Raw genomic sequence first — 17,542 nt, 5'->3', positions numbered from 1 at the left:
GGTACACACGCGTGACGGGGGGAACCCCCGGGAAAGCAGCGCGGTCCCAGGGCCGCCGCTGAGGTTACCGTGTCTCGTTTCGCTGCCGGGGTCCCGCTCCCGCCTGTGCCCGGTCCCGCCGCCCTCACTCCCCGCTGCTTCACCGGCGGGCGCTGCGCGTGCGCCGGGGCACGCGCGGCCGCCGCGCGTCACTCACGCACAGTGCGTGGGCACGTCCGTGCGTCCGTCCCCACCCCCCGCCCCGGTAACCGGGGAAGTGGCGGCGGCGGCGGCTGCGGTGAGTGCGGGGTGCTGAGGGAGGGGAGCGGGGCTGGGCCGGCCACGGCGGCGGGTCCTGTCGAGCCGGCCTGCGGGGCCTGGAGCGGGCGGCACCCGCCGCAGCCGCGGCCTGGAGCGGGCGCGGGCAGCCCGGGCCTGCCCCGCACAAAGGGCCCGCCCCGCACCGCCGTTCCGCGGGCGGGAAGGGCCCCGCGCAGGGCCCGGTGTGCCGGACAGCGCCTGCCCGCGGCTCTGTGCCCCCCGGCCGGTCCCTGCCGTGCCCTGCGGAGGGCGGGGGTCCCTCCCTGCAGCGGGAGCGGCCGGGGCGCATCGCGGCCGTGCCCGCGGATCTCGGGCGCCGCAGGCGGCTCCGTGTCCCGCGAGTTCCGTCCCGCGGAACGGGGCCACAGGGCAGCGAACCCCGGGGTTTTCCTGCAGTCTCTGCGTCCTGGGGGAGCCTCTCCCTGTTGGCTCGCTGCTGGCGAGTGGGCGAGCTGACCGTGATTTGTACTTTTGCTGCTGTATGGCAATAAAAAAGTGGTCTGCCTTATTTTTTGAGGTAGCGGAAGAGGGAAAAAGGTAGATAAGTACAATGAGGAAGGATTCTTACAATCAGATTTTAACTTAACAGTTTTCTAAAATTCCCACTGTGCTGTGACAGCAGAAATGTGGTTCCACCTCTCACCCCTCTGTTGTAGTTTTTGATCTCCCAGTGCCACAGATCCACAAGTGTAAAAGCTACAGATGATCAGGACAAGAGGGAACTTGTATCCAGGACTCCATGGTCAGCTGCTGCCATGGAGAGCAGAACAGCTGAGTTTCCCCCAAAATCTACTACTGAGCTTTGGTCTTGACTCGAGATTTACTGAGCGAGCCCCACACTGGTAAATGTTCAGCACAGGGACCTGCTGCACTGTTTACCTTCAGATTGTTTTGAAGTTGTTCTTTTGCCAGTGAGTTCTGATCTCATTGAAGATTCTCAGTGTGAGGGTTTGGTCAATAAGACTTGTAGCCTTTGGACAGTCAGTTATTGTGGTTGTCTTGCTCTCTTTTCTGCCTTACAGGTATGATTTGCTTGACCATGCAGGTAACTAAATGAGTCAAGAATATAAACTGTAAATATTAATATATCAGTCATCATCTTAGAAAATCAACTTCTGGGCAGACACTGTTATTTGGAGGGTTTAAAATACTGTTTGAAAAACAGAGATGGGGGAACATATAAATATGTTAGAGATGATATATATGGCTGAAGGTGGTTTGAGAGGCAATTTGAGTTGGCTTTTGGCAGAAATGTGCCTGGGCTCACACAGACCTTTTGCTGCTCTGGGCCCATTTCTCTGGAGGTTGCTGGGTTGCAGCAAAATATGCACTGAGCTGTCTTTTCATCTCTTGTTCCTCCTCGTGTTCAAAGTTCTGGCCTTGGGTTTGTTTGCCTTAGACTGCAAACAGGACAGGTAACATCTTCAATGTGTTTAAGTAATCCTTGAAGGACACGACCTGCTCTGGAAGACAAGCACTTTGGTTTTATTCTTTGGAATTGTGGGTGTATTCATACTACTGACAAAAGACCAGAGCCTCATCCTTTTTGGGAACCAGATTAAACTCTTGTCACTCAGAGTTCCACAAGTCCCTGTGTCACGACTGAAGCCATCAACTAACAAGAAAAATCACGACAATTCCCTATAACTGCCTGAATCAGAGCATTAATTTATTTCCTTGTTTTAACAGGTCATCATGAATTGGAATAAAGGTGGACCTGGTACCAAGAGAGGCTTTGGGTTTGGTGGCTTTGCCATCACACCTGGCAAGAAGGAGGAGCCCAAGCTGTCTCAGCAGTCCCACAGCGCTTTCGGCACCGCCGGCTCCTCGGCAGCGTTTGCGAAATCGGGGCCTCCTCAGCTGCCTTCCTTCTACAAAATTGGGTCAAAGAGAGCCAATTTTGATGAGGAGAATGCGTAAGTGCAGTCACTTCTCGTGTTTATGTAGCTCTAGATTTAAATGGCTTAATGTTTCTGAGTTCGGGGGAAGTATCTGTGACATTTATATAAATAAATAGAGAATAATGTACTTAAAAGACTGTGAGTAGCCTGCAGGAGCTTTTCTCATCCAGCTTTCCCCTCTTGAGAACATATTTTATTCTATGGTCTTCTCAGAGTTGGAGCCAAGTAGGATAAATTTGGGTGTGTTTTGCACAGGAAAACATTGATCTCCACAGTTCTTTACTTGGCTGCATAAATGTATAATAAGACAGCAAAAGTTGGGATTATTCAGCCTGGAGAAGTTTGGGGCTGACCTAATTGTGGCCTTCCAGTACCTAAAAGGAGCCTGCAAGAAAGATGAAAGAGTGACTCAATTTTATGATATCTCTTTGCCCTGCTTTGAACTTTTAACATGAATAATTGTAAATAAATAAATCTCAACATCTTCTCTTGTGTCCATACTAACTTCTATTGTCCATGTGGGTACCTTGACTCAACCAGAAACCATGAAAGACAGCACAGTGCTATAAACCATGTGCTGACCTGGCTGTTGTTCATTTTTTTTCAGCTACTTTGAGGATGAAGAGGAAGATTCCAGCAATGTGGAATTGCCCTACATTCCTGCAGAGAATTCCCCCACTCGGCAGCAGTTCCATTCCAAATCAGCAGACTCTGACAGCGATGATGATCCTCTGGAGGCATTCATGGCTGAAGTGGAGGCAAGAGCCAGCTTGGGGAATGTTTATTCATTGCTGTGCCTGTCCCTGTGTGCAGTCAGGGCCAGCAAATGTCACTCAGGGCTTTGGCAGCTGCAGTCAAAATGCCCCTTAACTTTGTGGTTTATATAGGATGGTGTTAGTTAGACCTCAAAAATGGATTAGAGAGGGGATGTGACTTGCAGTAATGTAACTATTTAACAGCTTTGAGGATGTCACATAGAGCTCTGCTTGTTTCTGAATATCAAACTAAGGTTTTCTGTGTTTTTCACTACCTAAATGGCAATTGTTTGTATTCATGAGCTAATTTTTAGCTACAGTTCTATTTTTAGTTGGATTCAGGAGGAATATGAGGGATTTATTTTTTCAATAGCACTGTCACAAGCTTAGAGTAGTATATAAATTCAAAGGTACTAGTAGGAGAATTCATTTAGCAGAATCAGATATGGAATGAGACAAAGATTAGTCCAAGAAGTGTTTTCCCTGTGACATAATGGTTTAATTATTCAGGAACATTTTCCCCTTTCATGTTTTACCATCTTGGTCTTTTTAACATGTGACAACTTTATGACCTGCTAGGATCAAGCTGCTCGAGACATGAAGAGACTTGAAGATAAAGACAAGGAAAAGAAGAATGTTAAGTAAGTTCTCTTTTATCATTCCCATGCCTGCTATGTCTTGTGTGGTGTTCAGAGAATTCTGAGCATTTTGTTGGTGATGGTTGTTCATTAGGCAGTGTAGGATATCCCTAATAAACATCATTAACCTGTGTATGAGATGCTGTGGGTAATGCTTTGTGCTGTAAAAATGGGATAATAAGGAAGAATCCATGGCAAACTGCAACAATACTGAGAGTTATCCCTGCCAGAAGCCTTTCTAGGTCACAGAAATCGGGGCAACACGTTGTATTTCTGCCACTTTCCAGCTCAGCCTGGATGGTTTTTGTGCTTCCCACACCCTTGGAGAGATCACAATGGTTTAGCTTAAAATTGTATTTATGTGAGCAAAACAAGTCAGTGCTGCTGTAGCTGGACTACTGGAGACTCTTCTAAACTTGGGCTAGGTTTTAGACATTAAAGCTGATAGATTAGGTAGCACATGACATTTGGAGTTTAAAACAGCTTAAATTCGTGCAGCTTATCTATTTGTTTTGGCTAAGGGAAATAATGATGCTGTTGATTCTGGATAGAAATGTCAGATATATTGATAGAAGTTACATTGCATGGGGTTGATCAGGTTATACATGGTCCTGACACAGAACACTGGATCCAAATCAGCACCTGGGGAAATTCTGAACTGGATTTGCACTTCCTGGCTCATATTCCTCTTCAGTTATGGGACTTCTGTAGCATCAAGAGCTTAGACCAGGATGATCTTTGATGTGGCTTCTGCTGGGAAGATGGAATCCTAATCTTTCAGTCTCAGTACCAGAAGTAAAGAGAAGTCTTTGCAGGGTCACTGCTATGGTTGGCACCAGATATGAAAACTCCATGGGTTGGGAATATAAATGTTGCCCTGTTGATAGTGTTGTGTCTTCCACGAGATCTGGAGCTCAGCACTAATCAAATGAAACTATTGAGCTGAGTCTGTGGAACACTTGCAGGGAAGTTTTTTCTCCGCTTGTTTTTCCAGGGGTATTCGAGATGACATTGAAGAGGAAGATGACCAAGTGAGTTCCTATGCAGTCTTTCTATCTTCTTTTTTTGTTGTTTTGTATTTTTTAACTTTCCCTCTCCAAACACCTAACTGCTAGGGACAAACAAAATTCCAGTATCCAGACAATTCAGCAGGGAGCTGTAGTGGTTACCCTGCTTTCTGCCCTTCCAGGTGTTTTAAGAAGAATATTAGACAGTTGCATTCACTGATGAAGATTTCTTTCAGTCAGTTTGAAGTTAAGTTTCTTGTAGATATTGCTCAGTGTCTGAGGATCTCACACATTGCAATTAGCATGATCACCTCCAGCAGACACCAGGGGGAGGCTGTTGGATTGTGGAGGCTCCTTGCAGTGAAATGTGGGGTCTGTTCAGGGCAAGAATCAGGCTCTTGGATCCCTGTTTTCAGAAGAGCTCCACCTCTCATTAAACTTTATAAGTATCATTATAGCAGAAATGATCAAGAGAAAAGACTTAATTTCAAAATGTACCTTCCTACTGAGTTGTAGTTACTAACACTTGTGTTACTTGCATTATTGCAGGGCTTGGCAGGGTTGTGTGGCCTTGAAGGCCTCTGCTTGCAGTGTAGCTGTGCCAGAGTTTGAGCAGAGGTGACTTTATGCCTGGGGGCAGCTGTTGTTCAAGTGTATTGTGTGCACAGCTCTGTGACTGAGGGGTGACTGGCCAGGAAAATGGAAAATCCAGATGAGTATATATACATGTTTGTAATTGAGCCTTGCCTTACAAATCTGTTCTTAAATATTTGCTCCAAGTCAAGCAAGGCTGGTGTTTTCTCTATGAGAGTCTCACACTGGTGTGCCAGTGAGAATGTGAGACACAAACATCTTTGTGAGCTGTGAGGATGGCACATGACAGGGTGGCAGAGTCTAAACTCGGGCTTGTCTTGGAGGACTCTTCTGAAATATTTTCTTTCACCTTTGTGTTGACTCAGTGAAAAATAGATATCTCTTCATTTCCTGAAGTCTAGTATGGGGAAGTCAAGAAACTATCTTTGCCATAGCATGTTCAAAAAATTCAGTGTCATATGCTTAGTAACAATGTGTTTTCTGGTTAGAAACCTACCAGTGGTTTGTTCTTTGTGCTTTGTTCCTGTGGAAATAAGAATAGATCCTTCTGTTGGTAAACATGACAAGACTTGGTAGAAGGAGTTGTTAAGCAGACACAAGAGAAGTTTGGCTTTTAGGAGCACTTTGTGGTGTAGCTGACACTGGAGTTGTTTTCTTCATTTGCACTTCTTGTCCTTCAGGATGTATCTGTTGGTGTTTATTAAAAGAATCAATTTTAGTGGAAGTAGTGACTTTGTTCCTCAGTGGGTGTGAAAGCAAAGAGCCACTTAGCACACCCATCCCTTCAAGCACTGCAGGCTGTGGTGTGTGAGTTTGCTGCTCTGTTTTGCTGCAGGAAGCGTATTTTCGCTACATGGCAGAGAACCCCACGGCTGGCGTGGTGCAGGAGGAGGAGGAGGATAACCTGGAGTATGACAGTGATGGGAATCCAATTGCACCTTCCAAAAAAATCATTGATCCTCTTCCACCTATTGACCATTCAGAGGTAGGAGGGATTTGTGTTCTGGTCTGTTCTGTTCTGTTTGAGGCACTCCAGAAAGCAGGAGCTGAGGAGGCCCCTGTAATACTTCAGTGCTGTCTTAAGTAAATCATACTAAATTTCCTTGAAATAGCTTCATTTAAGCAAATGTTTTGGCAGACAGTTAAGAACTTCAGAAAACAAATGAATCTTGAGTCTGGACTAACTGAGTAATGAATTAATTACATTGCAGATTGAATACCCACCATTTGAGAAAAATTTCTATGATGAGCACGAGGAGATCACCAGCCTGACCCCGCAGCAGGTGGTGGAGTTGCGGCACAAGCTGAATCTCCGGGTAAGCTGGGGACAAAACTGCTCTCCCAGCAGCTCTGAGCTCCCTCTCAGCTTTGGCCTATCTTAGTTTAAATGAGGATTTTCACTGGGAGCTCCAGCTTTTGAATCCAATCCTCTCAGACACCTGCAGTGATGCTGATTTCTTGGAAGTCTGCTATGGATTTGTGAAAGTGGGTAGTGAGGAATGGTGCTTGGACTAAAGAGCTCCAGAGCTGGGAGTTCAAACTGGAAATAAATGCAGAAATTAGTTCTTTGCCATTTCTGATGTGTTAGTGGGGTGACCCTCTGTGAAGGGAATTATTTGGGGTACAACACCAGTTAAACACAAGGAGGTAAAAACAGTGTTTAGTAGCTCATGTTGCTTGACAGATAATTAAATTTTTATACCTGAAAGTCTTATTTACACAACATATCTGGAATTTGCACCCAGTGAAATTTAATGTCCACTCAAATAGTATAGTTCTTTTTCAGAGATAGAGAGACCCATTTATGGGGGTTTTTTTAACAGATTGCTCTTTGTTTTTCTCTCAAAAATATCTTTTTTTTTCTTTCCAAGGTCTCTGGGGCTGCTCCTCCAAGGCCTGGCAGTAGTTTTGCTCATTTTGGGTTTGATGAGCAACTTATGCATCAGATTAGGAAATCTGAATATACCCAACCCACTCCAATCCAATGTCAGGTGAGTGTTGTTACTTCTCAAACTTGTAAAGAGAACAAAAAATAACACATGCAAAGCTCCCTCATCCACATGAGGAGGAGAAAAATGCAATTCTAGTTGCCTGCAGAATGGCTTTGGTATTTTTTAAATAGAAGTTTGCCCACTTCTTTCCTTGTTGAATGACCACTGTAAATATATCCATATTCCTTTTTTATTGTTTTGGTGAATGAAGAACATTCCAGTAATGTCTCTTGCCTAGAGAAATGTATGAAAAGTTCAGGTTTTTTTTGAGCTAGGCTTTCCTTGTTACCTGAGTTTTCCCGTATTGTCCAGCACAAGGATGTGCATAACGTGGGCTTGAAATCTTCTTTTTAGGGTGTTCCAGTGGCACTAAGTGGCAGAGACATGATTGGCATAGCCAAGACTGGAAGTGGGAAAACAGCTGCTTTCATCTGGCCAATGCTGATCCACATCATGGATCAGAAGGAGCTGGAGCCAGGGGATGGTCCCATCGCAGTGATCGTCTGCCCCACCAGGGAGCTCTGCCAGCAGGTGGGTGTGTGGCATTCCTGCACGTACCAGCCAGTCTGCTTGGAGAAGGAGGCAGAATTCTTGGCAGAAATCATCAGATAACATCAGGAAAGCATTTGAAAAAACTACTTTGTGCTTGAGTAGCCTGGGTCCAGCTCACAGCTCTTTCTTACCGTGGTTTTCTTGAAGAATCGTGACAAACCTAAAATTTTAAATTTTTGCCCCATGCTCCTAATATTATTTTTAGATATAAGAATGCTGTTATGCATTGTGACAAATTGTATGTGCAAAAGGATAGAGCCTGCAGGTTAAATTATTGTTGGATGTCTAAGCAGGTTTCTCAAGTTACTGGAAATTATGCACATGTGTCCAAGTGTTCACCCCTGAGGAGTTTGAAACCATTCCATGAAGTTAGCAGCTGAGGAGTGCATTTCAGGCTCCATGCTGCATTTCCAGGGTAGATGTGTTGTCTCAGAGATGTGAGCTGTGCTGTGTCTGTGTCACACCCTCAGATCCACTCGGAGTGCAAGCGCTTTGGCAAGGCCTACAACCTGCGCTCGGTGGCCGTGTACGGAGGAGGGAGCATGTGGGAGCAAGCCAAGGCCCTGCAGGAGGGGGCAGAGATCGTGGTCTGCACACCTGTAAGTACTGTGGCCACCAAAATCTGGGCTTTGTTCTGCTCAGCTTGAAAAACATTGTAAAAATCTGTTCCTTTGACATAAATATTGACCCTTAATTCTAGAGTGAAACTTGAGATGTTTTCTGTTGTAAGTCTCTGGTAAGTCAGGATGCAAAGCAGCTAGGTGGTTGTATATATTAAGATGTTTTTAAAGGTGCTTTAAAAACTTGGAGTTTTTTCTTACTAGGGTCGTTTGATTGATCATGTGAAAAAGAAAGCTACAAACCTGCAGAGAGTCACTTACCTTGTGTTTGATGAAGCTGACAGAATGTTTGATATGGGATTTGGTAGGTATTGAACCAAAGTCACTATTTTGGAAAGCAGTGGTGCTCAATCCCAGTTTAGGGGATCTGTAAAATTAAGTAGTGAATGAGAAGCACTCATTCTTTCTGTGATTATATGTTAAATAAAGCAATGAAACTGCATATTGACTTAATTTTTCTAAACAAATGGGATTTGGTACGTATTGAACCAAAGTCACTATTTTGGAAAGCAGTGGTGCTCAATCTCAGCCTAGGGGATCTGTAAAATTAAATAGTGAATGAGAAGCACTCATTCTTTTTGTGATTATATGTTAAATAAAGCAATGAAACTGCATTTTGACTTAATTTTTCTAAACAATAAGCTTCCAGGGTTGATGAGAGCGTTTCTTCTCCTTTGCAGAATACCAGGTCAGATCAATCGCGAGCCACGTCCGTCCTGACAGACAGAGTGAGTAAACAGTGAGTCTGGAGCAGAGCTTGGATCTCCAGTTCTGGACACAGCCACACCAGGATTCTTGTGCCAAAGTCCACTGGTGTTATTCTCAGCGTGGGCTGTTGGGAGGGAGCAGTTGTGACATGTGGGCATTCAACTCATCTCTCTGTAATCCCTCCACCGACTGCACTCAGAGCAAAGATGATTAGCTGAATTCATGTTCATATGCCTTGAAATTCAGTGTTCTGAGCTGCCATGAGAGAAAGTTCACAGCAGAGCCCTGTATTATCAATATTTCAGATGCTATGTAATGTATTTCCATTTTGTGGTATTCTAACAGCGGTTGGTAATTTCCATTAGAACCCATAAAACCTCAGCTTCAGTTCACTGACACTCAGAAATCCAGGTCCTCCTTCACAACATCTGTGCAGTGTTTTTACAGTTCTGAAAGGAAATTTCTACTTCAAGGCCTTTGAAGCCTGTTTCTCTTCCAGCCCTGTTGTTCAGTGCCACGTTCCGTAAGAAAATTGAGAAATTGGCTCGGGACATTCTGATCGACCCAATTCGGGTTGTGCAAGGAGACATTGGAGAGGTAATGCCATAATACTTGTGAGACACTCAGAGCAAGGAATTGTTCTGTTTGTGTTCTCTGAAATTTAAGTTAAACTGCATGAATCATCATTTATAGTTAGTTTAAATAATTTGTGCTTAGCAAAAATAGGAAGTTTTAGAAATAGTGGGTTTCTATTTTTATCTTGTTGACCTTTCCACCGTGGTGGTTTATTTTTGTTATTAGGCTGAATCACTGGTTGGATCTTTCAGTTTTGTCTCAAAAGCATAAACAAAGCCATTGCAACTTCTGCAGTGAAGAATTTGAAAGTTAAATTCTCTGTCCTATGGTTTACATGGGAATGTTGATGCTGGACTTGCTTGACAGTGACAGCTGAGCTATCAGCAGGCTGGGATCTGGTAGGAAGCTGATGAAGTGGGCAGATATAAACTTGCTGAGAAGAAACTTTGCTAATAATATATTCAAACTGTTGAGAAATTTCACAAGATGCCTTCAGAACATCCTTCTTTCAACCAGGTCTCTGTATTTCTTGGTTTTTACATCAGGTCCCTTTATAACAAAAGAAATGACTGCCTGAAGCCCCTTCTTTCTGAGAAAAAAATTCCTTGATTTTGTTTAAGAAAAGCAACAGCTTTCACAGCTCAATCACTGGGCCTCTATTCATTGATCTAAACTATTACTGTGTAATGGGAGCATCATCCTTGAAATATTAAAATGGGTCAAAATAAAATCTTTCAGAAAAAACTTGCAGTTGGTGCTGTAAGCTGCACTGCACTGTATTACTTGTGCTGCAGAATGTGTGGGAAATCTGTGTGTTGCTGTCACCTTCCTGACCCTGAGGACATTTCTGCCCTTAGGCAAATGAAGATGTCACTCAGATTGTGGAGATTTTCCCCTCTGGGCCCAGCAAGTGGAACTGGCTGACGCGGCGCCTGGTGGAGTTCACGTCCTCGGGCAGCGTCCTCCTCTTCGTCACCAAGAAAGCCAACGCAGAGGAACTGGCCAATAACCTCAAGCAGGAGGATCATAACCTGGGGCTGCTCCACGGGGACATGGACCAGAGCGAGAGGAATAAAGTCATTTCGGAATTTAAGAAAAAGGGGATCCCCATCCTGGTGGCTACTGATGTGGCAGGTACGTGTGACCTTCTGGAAAGCAGCTCAGACAAGCTGTGGGTATCAGCAGAGAGGCAAGAATGTTTCAGGGGAAGGCAACCAGCTTGGGTTCTGCACCTGCAGGACACTGTTCCAGGTGGTTTTTAGAGCCATGGAATGTCCTGAGCAGGAAGGGACCCACAGGCATCATGGAGCCCAACTCCTGACCCTACACAGACACCCCCAAGAGTCTCACTCTGTGCCTGTGCAGTACATGGCATTGGCAAGGGGAGTTATTTTTGATCTCTTAATGATGCCTAAATTACAGCCTGACATATTTTAATATACAGAAAGAAAAGCTGTGTCTTAAGAAGTGGTTGCTGTTCATCCATCAGCTGACGTTCCTTTTGCCCACAGGACCAGAGCAGGGTGATATCCTGGTACCAGAGGAATTGCTCTGAGTTAATTGGGATAATGACACTTCCCACCACATTGCTTTTTCTTGCAGCTCGAGGCTTGGATATCCCTTCCATCAAGACTGTCATCAACTACGACGTGGCGCGGGACATCGACACGCACACGCACCGGATCGGCCGCACCGGCCGCGCGGGGGAGAAGGGGGTGGCCTACACCCTGCTGACCCCCAAGGACAGCAACTTCGCTGGGGACCTCGTCAGGAACCTGGAGGGGGCCAACCAGCACGTCTCCAAAGAGCTGCTGGATTTGGCAATGCAGGTAGGAACCAGCAGAACTCGAGGTGAGGAGGTTTCGCTCCAGATCCAGCACAAAATCAGCCGGCTGGTGTTGCTGGCTCCATCGTGTGTGAGCAGTGACCTTTTGGGGGTCTGTCCTGGTTTAAAGTAGGTTTCCTTGTGGTTTTAATGGCCTTTGAAAGAATCCATGAAGATTTGGTAACACTGTATGTGATCTATTTTGGGGCCAGGCACTGCCTAGGAAATGAGGAGCTGTAATCTGCTGATGCCAGCAGAGCATTCCAGTGTCTCATTGCAGTCAGATTTATAGCAGGCACCTGGGAGATGCAGCTTAGTTGAAAGCTAAACTAGAAAACAATTACAGGGCCATTCCCTCTGTGAAAGGGTTGTTGCTTGATCATTCCACCTGCTTGGCAGTGCTCTGGCAGGTTTGCTATATACAGGCATGACAGGTAGCTGCAGCAATTGTGCTTGTGCCACTGAACTTATCAACTCTTTAATTTCTTGTCTTTTGCTGCCTGTACAGCTGCAAGAGAGCCCAGGCTTTTAGAACTCCCAGATTCAGAGATGGATTAGCAGGCCTATGGACACACTAGCAGGTAGCTTGGACAGCAGCTGCCAAAAGTAAATACTTTTCTGACAAAGGCAGCATTTTCAGAAGGGAAGAATTAGTGAGGCAGAGCTTCCCTGACTGCCTTGAGATGAGCATGTAGGAAGCCAACTGACTTAGTCACATTTGGAGAGACTGCAGGGCATAAAAAGAGGTGCAGCCAACTATTATTTAAACACCTTGAAACAGCAGGTCTGGTTGGGCTGACATTCTCTGGTCACTGCTTGGAACAGAAAGTTTTGCTGACAGACCCTCATTTCTCCTTAGCCAAGCACTGGGCTAAACCAGTGAAACCAAAGTATGAGCAAGAGCAGAGCTCCCAAGTGATGGCATTGGAAATTGTGTTTATTCCTGGGTTTATTAGAATGCAAACCCCCAAAACCTTAACCTGAATGAGAGTTGAAGGTGTAAAATTAGTTTTCATAGAAAGCATTTGTAACTCAAAGCATCAGACCCACCTGGCACAACTGCCTACAGCAGCTGTGTGGTTAAATGGAAAACAGTATTTGAGTTGGTCTTTTGCAATGCTCAGTATCCCTTTTTTCTCAGCCTCATTACATGCATTTATGAAGCTTTTCCTTCCCTGTGTTGAGGAGCACTTGTCCCTCTCTTACAGAACCCGTGGTTCCGGAAATCCCGTTTTAAAGGAGGGAAGGGCAAGAAGCTGAATATTGGTGGTGGTGGCCTGGGGTACCGTGAGCGCCCCGGGCTGGGCTCAGAAAATACTGTAAGTAGAGATGCTGAAGAGGTTGTTCAAAGATTTCAAAGATTCTTGGCACCTTTTAACTTAGTATTGATTATTCTTTAATTTAAAAAATCTTGGTACTGGATTACAGTGTCTGCTTTAAAAGTTCTCATAGCTCAGCATCTTTCAGAGTTAGGATCATATATCTCAAGTGAAAGTCTGCTGTGCTGTTCTTCTCTTGTTAAGAGCTGGTTTTTTTTAGAGCTAGAGTGATCCAGAAAGTTTGGAGATTCCTCATAAAATAAACTGTTGCTGTAAAATAAATGCTAATAAATTACTTCTGAATTTCCAGCCATTTCCAATCTGATTCTTGGCAGGAAAAAAAAACAAAATGGATCAGACTATTCCACTGCTCAGGGCTTTTCAGAAGTCTGTCATCCTTAGTGGATGTGTTTCCTGAGTGCAGGGACAGGATGGATGTGAGCAGTGGTTGAACTGAGTGTGTCTGTGAGGGCAATTGCAGAGTTTTATCCCATTGTGGTTTTGCACAGGACCGTGGAAACAACAACAGTGTGATGAGCAACTATGAGGCCTACAAGCCATCCACAGGGGCCATGGGGGACAGGCTGACAGCAATGAAAGCAGCTTTCCAGGTTGGTTGCATGTTTGGCTCCTTTTCTCCCCTGAAAATGCAGCAGCCCTGTTATTTCAGAGAAGCTGAGGGTGGTGCTTGTGGCTCTGTCACTTGCAGCACACTCGGCATGGCAGTCCCAAGTGGTGGAATTAGGTACTGACCACATTTGCACAAATTTGCCAAACTTACTTTGTTTTCTGCTGCCTCTTTGCTCTTTTTTCTGTCTGGATTCTGCATCTGGGCTTTATTCTTTGCAGCAGTAGGGTAATTGCAATCAAAAGGGGAAACAGAAGCTCTTTCTCTTCAGTGTAAAAGTTAACCCCACAATGTAAGAATTCCCTTGTTGGTGTTGTCTGGTAGGAGGTGCCTGTTACTAACTCTGTGTCCATAAGCACAGGAGGAATGTAATCACTCCAAGATTGACTTTTTCTAGGAATTCTGTTGCCCCAAAATCCAAGGTGGGCTTGTGACCGCACGATGACTCCGTGTTGTGTGGGGCAGCACAGAGCCAAACCTGCTCTCTCTTGTCTCTCCCTTTCCTGCAGTCCCAGTACAAGAGTCACTTTGTTGCTGCAAGTTTAAATAACCAAAAGACTGGGAGCTCTGCCGCTGGTGCCAGCGGCTGGACCAGCGCCGGGAGCCTGAACTCCGTCCCGACGAGTTCGGCGCAGCAAAGCGCCGCCAGTGCCGAGAGCCCCATGGCAGCCACGGCAGCAAAGGGAGTGCCAGGCTTCACCAGCACGGGCAGCCTGAGCAGCGTGCCCCCCTTCCCCAGCGCGGCAGCGCAGGGCTTCAACAGCACAAACAGCAGCGCCAGCAGCCGGGAGGGCGGCGGCATCGCCAGAGAACGGTACAACGACAGCCGCAACAGCCGGCACGGCGAGGCCCCGCGGCGCGCTGAGGGCGGTGGTGGCCGAGGAGAGGGCAGTGGTGGCCGAGGGGACGGCGGTGGTGGCCGCTTTAACGATGGTCAGCGCTTTAACGATGGTCAGCGTTTCAACGAGGGCCAGCGCTTCAATGATGGTCAGCGCTTCAATGATGGCCAGCGTTTTACTGAAGGCCAACGGTTCAGTGATGGTCAGCGCTTTAACGAGGGTCAGCGCTTTAACGATGGCCAACGCTTCAATGATGGTCAACGTTTCACTGAGGGCCAGCGCTTCAACGATGGCCAACGCTTCAACGATGGTCAGCGCTCCAACGATGGTCAACGCTTCAATGATGGTCAACGTTTCACTGAGGGCCAGCGCTTCAACGATGGCCAACGCTTCAATGATGGCCAGCGTTTTAATGAGGGCCAGCGCTTCAACGATGGCCAGCGCTTCAATGATGGCCAACGCTTCAATGATGGTCAGCGTTTTAATGAGGGCCAGCGTTTTAATGAGGGTCAGCGCTTCAATGAGGCCCAGCGTTTTAATGAGGGCCAGCGCTTCAATGATGGTCAGCGTTTTAATGAGGGCCAGCGCTTCAATGATGGTCAGCGTTTCACCGATGGCCAGCGCTACAGCGAGGGCCAGCGTTACACCGACGGGCAGCGCCACGGCGAGGGCGGCGGCCGGCACGGCGACCCCTCCCGGCACGGCGACGGCCGCCACGGCGACGCCCATCGCCACGGCGAGGGCCGGCACTTCAGCGACTTGCCGGGCACCAACCGCAACAACGGCGACAGCAGGAACAGCGAGAGCAGGAACGGGGAGAACAGGAAGGAGGCCAACAGCCGAGACAACAAGACAGATGGCTTTGCTGTCCCAGAGCCCCCAAAACGGAAGAAGAGCCGGTGGGACAGTTAAAAGCTGGGGGTTCACAGCCTGGAATCTCTGCAGGTGGTGGTGACGTTTCCCAGAGGATTTCTGGGGGTTGTTGGGAACTGGTTGTTGAGCAGCTGGGGCAGGAGAAGGAAACCATGAGAACCCCGGTGCGAGTTCACCTGCGGGCAGACTCCCCCGAATGAAGTGCACACAACACTTAGTGAAAGAAATCATTTTGATAAAGCTCCCTGGGTTCTGCTTTGAAACATTCAGTGCTCGAGTGACTCTGCTGGATTTAAACAGATCTTCTTGACAAAAAGAAGCTGTTCCACATCCTTGGAACCTTAAGAAACTGTTGTCCATAGAGGTATAAATTAGTCTTTTCTTAACCAGCGTTCACATTTACAAACCAGTCCAGTCCACCTAGAGATGCTCAGGACCTGCCTGTTAGACATTAATCTTGCAGCAGTTTGGTCAGTATGGTGAGTTCTTCCTCCATCTCCTTTTCACACATTATCCCCAAATAATTTGGTCTCCAGGTTACCCTTTACCTCTCTCCTCATCCACTAAGAACGTATCAATTTGCTTTGCTAAGGTGGGGCAGAGCAAGTTGGTTTCTTTTTTTGGGTTTTTTTTTTGTTTTGTTTTGGTTTTTTTTTTTTTTTTTGTGTGTGTGGAGCTGTTTGAGGGATCCCTCTCCATCCCAGCAAACCACAAATCCACTTGTAGTGTAGGTTGGACTCCCTGGCTTATTTGTGGTCAGTACTTTAATTCCAATCCCATTGCCCAGATATTTTTTTCTTTCAAAGAACCTTCTGTTTTCTAATATCCTTCATTCTGGTGGAAGCCTGCATAGCAAGCCTGTGTCTCTGCTGTGCCTATGCACCCTCTGTTCTGAGAGGGTTGAGTGCTTTCTTCAAATTAAAAACAAAAAAGGGAAGACAATGTAGATAGACCACAACAATCAGAGGCTGGAGCCCCCCAGGAAGTGTGGCTAAAGGAAGAAGATTCAGAAATTCAGGGATCTGTTGCTCAGAAGCCTTTAGGGAGAACTCAGAAAACAATAAATAAAAAGAAACAGCTCAAATCTGGCCTTGTTTTGGACACATGTAGTAAATCTGTAAAATCTTGCTTGCCCATTTTTAACTCATTGTGTGTATTCCCATTTTTTAACTTCTTTTTTTTTTTTTGCCACAAGGTAGGGAAGAACTTTTCAGTTGGGACATGTCAGCACCCACCGCTGGCTCGTTTCCACTGGAAGATGTACCAGAAGCTGTCAGGGTTTTGTGACATTGTGATGTTTTCTTTATCAGCTGTGCATTTACTTTCTGCTTGCTCTAGTAAATGTTTTATTACTGGTACAAAAATATGCAGCATGTGCTTTTTATTCTCCTCTTCCTTTGGCTGTCCTGATGTGCAAATGGAGAGCTGACAGTCGGGAGATCTGACTGTGTCTGTATCAACAGAAGTTATGGATTGTAGTTGATAAAATACACAAACCCTGTTTTAGCTTCAAGGTCTCCTGAAGAACAGATTTTTCTCCACTTTATAAGAGGAAAGGATACAGCCCAGAGCATGTGATTGATTTCCCCCAACTTTTCATGGGGTCCTGGGCAGACCTGGAAAGAGAGCTCAGCAACAGTCCCAGGATCTGACACCTGCACTGGCTGCAGTTCAGACACCACATGATTATTTGGGCCCCCTCAGAAACCAGCTCTGATCTGCTGGAGTTTTATTTAAAATAGTTTCCAGAATTCCCTCCCCACAGTCTGGGCAGGAATTGTTGCCCTGGTTTGAGCTCTGCACGTTCAGTGTGAACACAAGGGTGTTTCAGGGCAGGGCTTTACAAGCTGTTGTGTTCCCCTTCTCACCCTGAAGGTTCATTGCCGCAATTAAAGATTGGAGTTTCAAAACAAAATGTAAAATCAGCCCCATGGTCTGAGCTGCCATCTGCTCCTCCCTGCCACTGGGAGCCAGCCCCATGTGAGGCACATGCTGGGGCTTCTCCCCTTGTTAACACTTCCCTCTGCTCCTGGTAGGATTATTGGAATTCCTCACCCCTCTCCCACCTCCCAGGAGCCTCTTGGGAAGAGAGTGATTAAATATTGATCAGTGCCAGGGAGCACAGATGTCAGCTTGCAGGGCTGTGTGAGGGCCATGGCAGGGCTGCTTCCTTCCCTGGGAACAAGGGAGCAGTGTGAGCAGCATTCCAGCTGCCCTCACAGGGGCTCTGGTGTCTTCCAAAGAGTTTAATTCCTTCCAAGAGATGATTTTAAATATGTACATCCCAGAGCCCTTCCCTGACATGCTCCTGGCTCTTTGTCCCTCCATTCCCTGTGACTCACTTTGCACCATAGCTTTTCACTGGAGGATATGGCAATGCACACAGTTATTTACCTGGTGCCTGTCCTTAGCAAGA

General features: G+C 46.3%; 1 protein-coding gene across 1 annotated transcript; it reads left to right on the top strand.

Moving 5' to 3' along the window:
- The first annotated feature begins 60 nt into the window (after positions 1 to 60).
- On the top strand, positions 61 to 16,490 carry DDX42 (DEAD-box helicase 42). The gene is made up of 18 exons (XM_074557661.1): positions 61 to 277; positions 1,990 to 2,216; positions 2,809 to 2,959; positions 3,536 to 3,597; positions 4,589 to 4,625; positions 6,031 to 6,180; positions 6,407 to 6,511; positions 7,067 to 7,186; positions 7,541 to 7,717; positions 8,209 to 8,337; positions 8,563 to 8,662; positions 9,039 to 9,086; positions 9,566 to 9,663; positions 10,500 to 10,776; positions 11,245 to 11,471; positions 12,676 to 12,786; positions 13,296 to 13,397; positions 13,924 to 16,490. Exons 2-18 carry the CDS (start codon positions 1,996 to 1,998, stop codon positions 15,163 to 15,165), a joined length of 3,357 nt encoding a protein of 1,118 aa, XP_074413762.1. The 5' UTR covers positions 61 to 277; positions 1,990 to 1,995; the 3' UTR covers positions 15,166 to 16,490.
- The last annotated feature ends 1,052 nt before the right edge of the window (positions 16,491 to 17,542 follow it).

This window comes from Zonotrichia albicollis, chromosome 23 (assembly GCF_047830755.1).
Source record: "Zonotrichia albicollis isolate bZonAlb1 chromosome 23, bZonAlb1.hap1, whole genome shotgun sequence".
Taxonomy (NCBI): Eukaryota; Metazoa; Chordata; class Aves; order Passeriformes; family Passerellidae; genus Zonotrichia; species Zonotrichia albicollis.
This window is presented reverse-complemented; position numbering and strand designations above follow the sequence as displayed.

Coding starts and splice junctions, on each gene's coding strand:
- DDX42 (XM_074557661.1), top strand. CDS start 1,996: ATGAATTGGAATAAAGGTGGACCTGGTACCAAGAGAGGCTTTGGGTTT. Junction 4,626..6,030: donor TTGAAGAGGAAGATGACCAA/GTGAGTTCCTAT, acceptor GTTTTGCTGCAG/GAAGCGTATTTTCGCTACAT. Junction 9,664..10,499: donor TGCAAGGAGACATTGGAGAG/GTAATGCCATAA, acceptor TTCTGCCCTTAG/GCAAATGAAGATGTCACTCA.